Here is an 11,542-nt window from a genome sequence, read left to right as displayed (position 1 = left end):
CAGCACAGAGAAGAGAGAATGATTAATCTTTTCACAAAAGGAGGCACTAGACAGAGAAAACCAGACTTCAGTTTATTTATCTTCTCTCAAGGATCTTGATTGAAGCTTGTGTTTGGCATTTTCATTGCCATCATTGTAATAAAATGTCTTTTATGTTCATTAACACACACAAACTCCTCATTAAAAAGCATTAGCAGCAAAATTTAAAAATGAAAAGTCAAAGTTAAAAGGTTTTGGTCAGGGTTTTACCATTACATATGATGCTTTAGTTTGTATTTGTGTTATATTATTATGTATTTTGGATTTTATTGGGCACATTTTAAATTTTAAGATTGTTTTACCGACTTTATAATCAGCGGCAGTGCATTATTTTGACAAGTTCATCAAAACAGCTTTGTTTGCAGCTTTGCACATATTCCAGCTAATCCAAAATGTTTTTTTTTTTTTTTTTTTGGAGAGAAAATTGGTTTAGATTAAGGAGGATCAGAAATTTCTCAGTATAAAAAGGAACACTTCATCCTGTAGTTTATCACAAACAGTCAAAATCAGCACATTGAGAGATAGTAGGATTTTGAATGGACAGTAAGGGGATGAAAAACAAATGTAGTGGAGTAAAAAGAACAATTTTAGCCTCAGAGTTGTTTATTTAATTTTTATTTAACCAGGAAATTGAGAATAAAATCAGATTTTTTAGGTAGACTTGACCAACGCAAACTTCATGAAATCAAGTAAGACAAATTTAATTTATTTTTTAAATTTAACCTTTATTTAAACAGATAACTTAGTTGAAAACTGATTTTCATTTTCAATAATGACCTGGCCAAGAGGCAGCATACAAAATAATATATATATATATATATATATATATATATATATATATATATATATGAATTAAAGATATAGAGAATTTAACATAGATTAAAAAGCAGGTTAAAACTTTAGATGATTCCAAACAGATTTTTAGTGCAGCTATTAACACAAACTGTACTGAACTGAAAAACTCACCATCAAGAAACTCAACTGAACCTCAAGTGCATGAATGTTGGCAGCGATACAAACTGACTGTGCATACATTTGACTTATTTACATATGAAAGTCCATAAAACTTAAAATATTCCTCAGTATATCACAGAAACGCATGTAAAAAAAAAAGGAAATCTCAAGAAACTGAAGCAGCAAAGTTTATAAAAATACTACCTCTACCAAAGCTTCTACCATAAGTGTATATTTGACTGAACTAGTACCATTTTTAGCTCATCTTTCTTTCATTACCTGATTCATCCAGTAGGGGGCAGCAGCTGATGTTGAGTGTGAAGACCTCTGCTGGACTAAAAGGCAGAGAGGCCACAAGCAAGATGTTTCTGCACTGACAAGTACTCACAATGACTCTGCATTGCGATAGTGCAGATATAGGTCATTACATACTCCTGTGGGCGACATAGCAAGTGTTGTGTAACACAGTGTGACCCTGTCTTTAAATACACTATGTTGACAACTTAGATGGATAACATGAGAAGGAAATAACAGCCAATTTACTCAACATATCCCTAGAATTAAAAGATTATATAATTTGTTGTTTAACCCTTTCATGCATGAATTGTGAGAACCTTAGTCAATTTTTTTTTTCTTGAGTGATTTCATTCCTCTTTAGGCATGAAAAAAATAATGCAATTTAATTTTTTTATGAACCTATTTTTCATGGAGTTAAAAAAAATGTATCACTTAGCTATACATTTTTTTTTAACTCCATGAAAATGTAAATAATTAGTGTCAAATACAGTTTTTCATGGTCATTAGATATGACCCATTTGGACGTTCAGAGGCTCCGTAGTTACCACGGAAACACCATCATCTTCTACAACATTGATTCACCAGTAAAACCCATGGAGTTAGATCAATAATAGTGGATGGAGACACTTGATTAATGATAAATTTGCTGAAAAAGTCACTTTTTTTCTGTTTTCACTGTTTCTGATTCAATAACCTTTGAATTTACTCTGAGTTTTAATAAACATCAACATGATCAACAGATTAAATATAATAAAATACTTACTTTACACTGAAAAAACGCTAAATACAAAGGATAATATGATAAATGGTGATAATACTTAAGAAAGGTTAAATAGAGAGAAAAAATTATTTGGGAACTGCCATAAAAAAAAAAAATTTAAAAAAGCGCTGGGTCTTTATGGATTAAATATTAATAACATTTTATTTCCTAGCCTTTATATTCACTCATGCAGATATTATTCAGGTACTGTTACAGAAGTTCAGGTTAAATTACATTGTAGAATAGCTGTTCACTCTAGTGACCACTATGCATGAAAGGGTTAAAGAATAGGTGAGGTATTTCAGAAGTTTTTCTAATAATCAGGTGAAGTTGCATGTGCACTTGTGAATAAACATACAATAGGCTATGTGACTCATCGCTTTAGCAGCAGATAGCTTAAATACACCAAATGCGATAGCGCACTGAGAACCATGGAAGTAGAGACAGCTGCAGCACAGGGAAGAATTTCACTGTCAATTTATTAGGTTTGTCTGTGACAACGCCCGCCATCTCAATTCCCACGTTCCTTAGCATCCACTGAAAATAGTTTCAGGTTTTTGTGGGTTTTATTGGGAGTTTGGAAACTGGATTGTGGCTTGACAGCACGCTGTGGGGTGTGCATGATGTCCATGGCAGTGTGGGAAGGTAATTTCAAAGATAGGGAGTGAGGGCAGCACACCCAAATCTCTGATAAAACACTAGGATTAAAAGCTCAAATGAGAAGAATGTGCCTCTATGGCTGTCTCTCCACTGTCTCCAGGGCAATGCCAGTGTTTACCCAGCTATTAATATCAAAGTACCACACAGCTCCTGTCGCACACAGACGAGTACAAAGAGCCAAGAGAGGAAGCAAGAAGGGGTTAAAGAGAAAAACTATCTTCAGGAGATGAGATGCAGAGATAATAACTGATAAAGTAGATAGAGATATAGAAGGAAAATGAGTAAGAGGAGGAGAAGCAGAGCATCCATTACATCTCTGCTTACGAACAGTACGTTCTGTGTCGAGGACAAACACCAAATGGAACATGAAAGATAAATGAGGGATGTAAAGTGGGGGTGTGGGTTTGCTTAAGTGGGTGGACACAATCACAGCATCTAAATGATGGGATACACAGCTATTTTTCACCCTGTTTGGCAGAATGGTACGATGCATATTTGGGTATTAAAGCTGCAGGAGCTGAAATATGCACTGGAAAAATCCAAATCTTACCAAGTGTATTGTTTTCATTTGTAGTCAAAATATCTCAGCACACATAATCACCTAAAGAGTAACTTGTAAGTGAGATATATGAACTTATTTTTAGACAATAGATCTTGAAAATCTTACCTCAAGAAATCTTACCAAGATAATTTTCTCTTGTTCCATTGGCAGATTTTTTTTTGCTTGAATTAAGCAAAAAAAAAAATTAAAAAAAATAAAAATCTGCCAATGGAACAAGAGAAAATTATCTTGGTAAGATTTTTTTGAAATAAGAGTTTCAAGATCTATTGTCTAAAAATAAGTTCTTAAAACTCACTTACAAGTTACTCTTTAGTTGTTTATGTCTTGTTTTAAGTGTGATGAGATAGTTTGACTAGAAATGGAAAAAAATACACTTGGTAAGATTTAGATTTTTGCAGTGTGTGTGTGTGTGTGTGTGTGTGTGTGTGTGTGTGTGTGTGTGTGTGTGTGTGTGTGTGTGTGTGTGTGTGTGTGTGTGTGTGTGGTATTCCAGAACACACCTGTCCTCAGCAGTTCTCTCTTCTGGGCACAAATCAAAACACTAAATATAAATATAGATGAACTTATGTTGTTCCATGTTAACATTAAAAACTCATGTTATGTCCGCACTAACATGAATTTTTCTGAACAGATATTCGTTCCTTCCATTTTCCAATCCAATCCACTTTAATTATATAGCACATTTAAACAAAAGTAAGGTTTCCAAAGTGCTGCACATCATAAAAAACAATAAACTATTAAAAGAAATACTAAAAACAATAAATAAGTATGTAAAAACACAACAATGCTCTAAATAAAACAATAAAATCAAAGTTAAAAGTGATAAAATCAATAAAAATAAACAAAAACATACAATTTTCAACCTTCATCTTACAAAATGTAGTTCACATGACAATGCAAAAATCAAACTGTACAAACTGTGGGAACTTTATGACAAACATTTAAAATCAGTCTTTCATCGCTGGCTGGTGGAAACCTCTTGTGTCCAAAATGGTAATTTTTGGGGAAAATGGAAAACCAATGCATATTCTAAATAAATGAATGAAGTTTGATGTAGTCACAAGCAGTTTTCAACACTTTTTATTGGCTAAATATTTCTAAAACCATCAGGCCAATGTAAAGACTGACCAAGAATAAAAAAAAAACAAAAATATATATAAAAAAGGACCAAAAATGGACTTTGGAGGTTTCCACCTGACAGTACCGATATGTGGTTTTCACTTTACAGGAAGGAGATTAAAAAAAAAAAAAAAAATTTAATCTGAAAATAAACTAATGTCCTGTTCACACTAACATGGATATCTTCTTCCCTTTAAACAAACATTACCGTCCACACTAAAATGACAACAAACTTTTAAACTGTGGCTAATACTAAACAACAGAAGCAGCAACAAGTTCACCTCTAAACTTATGTTACCTTAAATTTGGTTCAGTTGAAGTCTGTTCTGTAGATGATGTGGATTTGTCCATAATGCCGGTGTGGTCCATCTCCCAAAGGTCAAACACTGATTTATACTCCTGGATTGGATGTTTCAGGTGCAGCTTCATCACACAAAGCAATGACTAACATGAGCAAAATGGAATGTGGAGTGTGTTTTCCGATATTTCCATTTCCCATAAAAACTGGAGTCTCTAATAATGCATTTTCACGTGGACAAGAGGCCCAAACATGGAGAGAAAGATCTGCAGCCACATGAGAGTGGGCGGAGCCTAAAACCACCTTTCTAATCATTACAATTGCATCCAGGTTGTATGTGACTGAATGAAATCAGTGATTGGTGATTACATCTGTCAGTCAGTGCTCCTCTTCCTGTCTGAAAACACCTGTAGTTACATTAAACCTGTATTACTGTAGATTTTCTACAGACCAAAAAGGCAAGAGGTGGATGCAAAATTTTTGTTTCCTCTCCGACCACTTGAATTATAATATGCTGAAGGGGAATTTTAGAAATTTGACGCGAAAATGAATATTACACTGCAAAAAATTACAATCTTTTTTCATTTCTAGTCAAAATATTTCATCACACTTAAAATAAATCATAATCACCTAAAGAGTAACTTTTTAGTGAGATGTAATAACTTATTTTTAGGCAATAGGTCTTGAAAATCTTATTTCAAGAAATCTTACCAAGATAATTTTCACTTGTTCCATTTGCAGATTTTTTTTTGTTGCTTGAATTAACCCTTTCATGCATAGTGGTCACTACAGTGGACAGTTATTCTACAGCTGTTCTCTTGTATATTCATGGGTTTTGTTGTTTTATTTGCATATCAACCAACACAGTGGACACTTATGCATCATCCCATACACTGACATTCATATCATTTCTGTAACTTTCCTGTTCTTTTATCTAAATCAATTGCTAATTATTATAAGATTGTAATTTACAGTTTGTTTGTTTTTTAAACAAAAATGTTTTTTTTTTTTCATATTATCTTAGTGAGTAATAACTAGTATTACAGTATGTTCAAATGTGAGAAAACATCGGATTAGCAGCATTAACCTCCTGAGACCCAGGAAAATGAAAATTTTAGCTTTCCATGAAACAGTTGTCTTGATTGGAAACCACATAATGCAACAGTTTTTCTTGTTTTTTTTTTTTTTTCAGATACATTTTTTAAAATTATTTTTTTTTTTACGGAATGTCCTTTGCAATGGATAACAAGTAGAACTGTCAAACTTTTGTCCCCTACAGAGAACAAAAATGCATCGCTTGGTCTCAGGAGCTTAAAAATGCTCTTATTTCATAGTTTTCACACAGTTTGTCAGTAAATGCATGTTTCTTTGCTTCAAAAATTAAACAACAGTGGACAGTTTTGTAGCGTCATGAAAAATAGGTTCATAAAAAAAAAATTAAAAATTCAATCACCTTATTTTTTCATGCTTACAGATGAATAAAAACGCTCAGGAAAAAAAATCTTGATTAAGTTTCTCATAATTCATGCATGAAAGGGTTAAGGAAAAAAAAAAAGCTTGAATTAAGCAAAAAAAAAAAAAAAAAAAAAAAAAAATCTGCCAATGGAACAAGTGAAAATTATCTTGGGTGGATTTCTTGAAATAAGATTTTCCAGATCCATTGTCTAAAAATAAGTTCTTTGCTGATTATATCTGATTTTAAGTGTAATGAGATATTTTGACTAGAAATGAGAGAAATACACTCGGTACGATTTACATTTTTTGCAGTGTATCATAGTGCACTATATACCACATCTTCCTCATTCATTTAAAGCTGCTGCTATTTTTTTTTTCTTACAAATGCTGTTACTGATTAATTTTCTTTCTTCTGTCATATATGTAGATTTCTTGTAGTGTTGTTCCTGTACATACACAGATACCTTCGGTCTGTTTAGTTATAACTCGCTCACTAAAACTATAAATCACCTCAGTTTTCTGTACAGTTTGTGTTGTCAACATTGGCACTAAAGATCTGCTTGGAATCGTCCAAACAAGGTCAGAACTGTCACAATTTAGTCTGAACAGCAACAAACATTATAACATCATATTTCAGTTCAACCTCAGCTCCAGTAATAATTCTATCAAAAACACCAAGTGGCAGAAAAAAACCTATCACTCAGCGCTCAGTCACTAAATCTGCATGACAAAATACAAGCTATGATATCAGGCAGGTGTTCAAAAGTAGATTTTCAGTTTCCTTTTTGCTCATTAGAGAAAATATATGCTATTTTCCAGGGCACTGCTCCTCAGTTGTGGAGAAATGAGGGCTATGTTTGACGTGTAAATGATGTATGTGTGTGTGCAGTTAGCAAGAGAGAGATTACATTTAGATTAGTTTTATATTTAGAAACATAGCAGCGTCAGCTAAATTACAGGGATTTAAAGGGTTAAAATTGTGAAGATGAATGAATGTTTGATCATTTTCAGCACTAATGTTGGTTCAGAGTGGAAATTACTGATGAATGATGAAATATTAACCATGATAGACTTAGAATTTTTTTTTTGTGGCATCTTCCAAATGAATTTTTCTCTACGTTTAACCTTCCCTTGATGATTTACCATTTGTCATATTATTCTTTTCATGTAGATGTTCATAAAAGCCAAGAGTTTATTCAAAGGTTATTATATCAGAAGACAGAAAACTGAAGAAAAAGTGGCTTGTAGAGGAAAATATATTTTTAATATTTTTTTCCCTCTACATTTAGCCTTTTCTCAGTGAAGTTTATTATAATGTTATCCTCTGCATTCTGCATCTTTAAGTGAACATAAAACAAGTGTCTACAATCACTGTCATTTATCAAACTACATGGGTTTTACTGGTTAATAAATGTTGCAGAAAATGGTGTTGTTTGCATGTTCACTATGGAGCCTCTGAACGTCCAAATGGGTCATATCTGACGACACTGAAAACTGAGAAACTGCATTTTATCTGAATTATTTACATGCGGTGATAAGCTTAGTGGTTCATCAGTTATTAAACATTTTAGATCAGGAGATGCTTTTAGTTGCTGGAGGATGTTTAGTGTCTTAAGGGTTAAACTTTGAAATTAGCTCCTTATTTAGTCTTTCATCAGTGGTCCCCAACCTTTTTTGGTTCGTGACTCCATTTTACCATCACAAATTTCTGGCAACCCCAGACACTCAAAACGGAGGCTTTTTTTTTTTTTTTTTTTTTGCTAAAATTAATTTGTTTTTGATGTTGCAAATAAACATTAATTTTAGATGACATTTAGTCTATATAATGTATATTATTATGGACGGAGGCAGTAAAGCCAGGTGTAGATTACTGCACAAAGTGAGAATTTTATTTTCCTTGGTCAGGATATGTACAGTCAGTCCAGCTTGGATTAACAAGGCTGACAATTAGTACTGAACGAACAATAACTCAAACAATAACTCAAACTATGAATTATGAAAGAGCTGCAGCATCTGAAACCGACCACAATGAACATTTAAAAGATAAACAGTACCACAGTGCTTCAGTTTCAGCTTTAGTTTGTCATGTCTTTTATGTATTGTGATTGTGTATTGAGTCTGTCTCAACTCAGCATATTTTTTGTAGTAAGTAATAAGTAAGTAGTAAGTTTTTTAAAAACATTTTTTTATTAATTACTAGAAATTCCAGGCGACCCCACGGTTGAAAAACACTGTCTTATATACACTTGATTTACCAAAACCTATAGTGACTGTAAGAGAAAAAACAAGGAGACAAATAGGCTTTTATTAGCAAATTTATTAAATTTAATAAATATCATATCTATGAAAAAATATAACATTATCTCACACATTTAAAAATCTTTTACACAGCAAGTTCAAGGTACTCAGCTAACAAAGTATCTGTCTGTCTATCAAGTATGTAAGTCTTGGCTAATAGGCAGTAAAGAACAGCTCAGTCCTCATGATGCGAGGTGTCAACAGGCGTATGTACAGCTGAAGCGTGTGATCATGCCTGGGCATTATGTGCTCTTCACCGAGATCAGACACCGGAGCGTGACCAGCTTCAAGGCTTGTCACCCCATAGCCCCGCCCCCTCCTAGCTCTGTTTCCAATCCTCTTCTTTACTCACGATGCTTTCTTATGCACTTTCCTGTTCTGTCACCTTCTGTTTTGCCAACTCTTACAGGTAAACCCCATGAATCTAAATAAAACTTTCCTTTACCTTTATGAGGATTTTTTTTAGTACTGACTGATAGATGAGCAGCCTCTGAAAACTCACAAACCGCCTCAACAGAATGCCTTCACATACACATTTCCAGTCTTTGGCCAGTAAATGCCAACAATGATAAAGTGTGGCATTTAGCTGGTGCTGAGCTTGACAAGAAACACAAATAGAGCTATGAAACTACAGTAGGAGTTATGAAGAATGGAACTAGGACTAAATCTATATCAGGGTTTCAGCAGGTTCCTATTGAGACCTGGCAATGCATTTTTGTTTTGAGTTTCACAGATTTACACCAAAAAAGTGTCCATTGCAGAGGACATTCCATAAAAAAATTAAAATGTATCTGGAAAAAATGTTGTTTCCAGTCAAGATTATTATTTAGTGTAAAAAAGCCAAAACCTTTACTTTTCCGAGTCTCAGGAGGTTAATACTGTATAGTTTTGACATGAACCTCAGTGTTCATTATGTTCTAACAATACAGATGAGCATTAATGATGTAGAGTGTGGGCTGAAATGACAAAAAAATATGTACTTGTAGATGTTCAGCTCATTCATTTACTTTCTAGAACACAGATTTTCCTTCATATCCTTTGTTTTGTTTTTGCCATGAAGCACTAGTGTTAAATAAGTCCTGAAAAGTCTTAATGTTACTTGTTGAAACCTGCAGAAACCCTGTATATTTGTCTTGTCATGCTCTTCCCCAACAATCTGTGCTCTTTTCTTACTCTGTCCGGTCTATCGTCCCTCTCGTCTCTCCCTAACATCCCCACTCCCTCTTGTTTTTCACCCTCTCTGGGCCTCCTGGGACACGGACCGGCCCAGAGTTTTGGGGTCTTTGGCGAATTCCATGAGGATGGGCTTGACCGGAGGGAGGTCTCTGGTGATCTCGACCACGCTCCTCTTGACGGGCGGGGGGACGGGTCGCAGGTCCTCCTCGGTGTGGGGGTCTCCACGTCCCAGCCTGACGCCCAGCTCTCTGGGGGTGAAGATAGGCAGGGGGAGGGTGTTCCTCTTGGGCAGAAGCTGATGTTCCCTCACACCTCTTTCCAAAGTGCCCACTCTGTAGACCCCAGAGGGACAGGTTTGGACCAGAGGACGGGACCACCACTGCCGGGACAGGGTCTCCCTACGAGACTCGTCCTTCATTGTCATTGTCTGTCTGCAGGAAAAAGAAGAGTTAAAGTGAGAAACAGTAGAAGACCTTACTTAGTTACTTCATTAATGGCTTCGGAGTATTAGAGCAGTTATATAAAGAAGCGCTAAGTAGATGTTCAAGTATCAAATTATGTTGTGATGAAGACGTTAAATTAAAGCAGGATGTTATGTGTACCTCGTTAAGAGTAGACACTTTAATTTATACTTCAATGTTCACTATTTTCTTTTTTTTAGCATTTTCAGTTAAGTTTTAATTAGTTTTTCTGGTTAAATTTTCGTTTTAGTTTCTGAAGTTGCTTGGTTTTTGTTTAGTTTTCATAATAGTAATAATAAGAAAGGTTAATTTATAAGAATAAGTTTTTAAGAATGGGGGGGAAAAAAAAGTATTCTGCAACAAAAGTCTGACAAAAATCCTGAAGTAAACAAAAAAATTGTGGAATTGATTTCATGTCTCCTTAAAAATCAAGACGTACATGAAATACGCTGAAATTTCTCTGTCATTTTTGTCCATTTTAGTTCGTTTTGTAAACAAACTATACAATTTCAGTAAGATATCATTTTATTGCTATAATAGTTCAGATCATGGTGCTATTAAGAGCGTTGAGATGATACTTGCTGTGTTTTGCAGTCATGTAAGCTAAACTTAACAGGATTATTTTGCATCTAAAAAATTAAAAATAACTGTATAATATTTCTGTCTACATCAGTAAACACAAATGTGAGATGTTTGGTCAGATCTGCTCTTCTATTTAACACCATTGTCCTTGTTCATTTGGTGGAGGCTCAGACCCCTGGGTGGACCCTGGTGGGGCTGTTGTGGTCTTACCTGTCCTCAGGTTGGGTTTTGAGGCTGATGCTGTGCCAGTCGGCGCTGTAACTCTCCCTCTGAGCCTTGTTCTCCTCTCGTACGCTGCAGACCAGCTCGGCTCCCACCACCACACCATTACGCTTTTCCAGGACGGTGCAGAAAGGCATCTTTGTCTCTTTTGTCTTATCTCCTCTGAGTGCCCTCTGAAGCTCTTTGGTCAGTCTGGTCTGATCTCGTGGCTGTGGTGCTGATGTTTTCAGGGGGGGAACCGCTGATGCTTCCGTTGGCTGTACCTCCAGGCGTCTGCTGCCTCTCTGTGCTTTTGTGCTGCTATGTCTGGACTCCAGTCTGTCCATGACTTTTATAGAGGTTCTGTTGCTATTTTTGATCTATGTTGTCACTCTACAATCAGTGTGTGCTGACATCCGACACTGAGAGCGCCGTGTCTCATTCCCCGCGAGCTGGAAGCTGCTCTGAGGAGGGGTTAGGGGTAATTGGGCTGAAAATCCCCTGATTCTCAAATTGTATGGCCAAGCACTGCTATAATCACTTAGTCCAACACTTTCCACTTCAGCTGTGATTGCTGCGTAGAAAGTATCATGGAAACACAGAGTGTGTGGAGATTAAATAAACATGCAGACCTGGGGTGTCAAACAATCGGCCCGCCAAAGGGCCTGTGGGATTAATTT

The 11,542-nt window shown here is 35.3% G+C and overlaps 1 protein-coding gene across 1 annotated transcript; it reads right to left on the bottom strand.

The window, feature by feature from the left end:
* Positions 1–8,435: 8,435 nt before the first annotated feature.
* tcap (titin-cap (telethonin)) lies at positions 8,436–11,196 on the bottom strand. The gene is made up of 2 exons (XM_030140108.1): positions 10,872–11,196; positions 8,436–10,049 (listed from the first exon to the last, which is right to left on the bottom strand). The coding sequence occupies exons 1-2, from the start codon at positions 11,018–11,020 to the stop codon at positions 9,674–9,676; spliced, it is 525 nt and encodes a 174-aa protein (XP_029995968.1). The 5' UTR covers positions 11,021–11,196; the 3' UTR covers positions 8,436–9,673.
* Between the last annotated feature and the right edge of the window lie 346 nt (positions 11,197–11,542).

Source organism: Sphaeramia orbicularis, chromosome 8, assembly GCF_902148855.1.
Source record: "Sphaeramia orbicularis chromosome 8, fSphaOr1.1, whole genome shotgun sequence".
NCBI classification, from domain to species: Eukaryota; Metazoa; Chordata; class Actinopteri; order Kurtiformes; family Apogonidae; genus Sphaeramia; species Sphaeramia orbicularis.
This window is presented reverse-complemented; position numbering and strand designations above follow the sequence as displayed.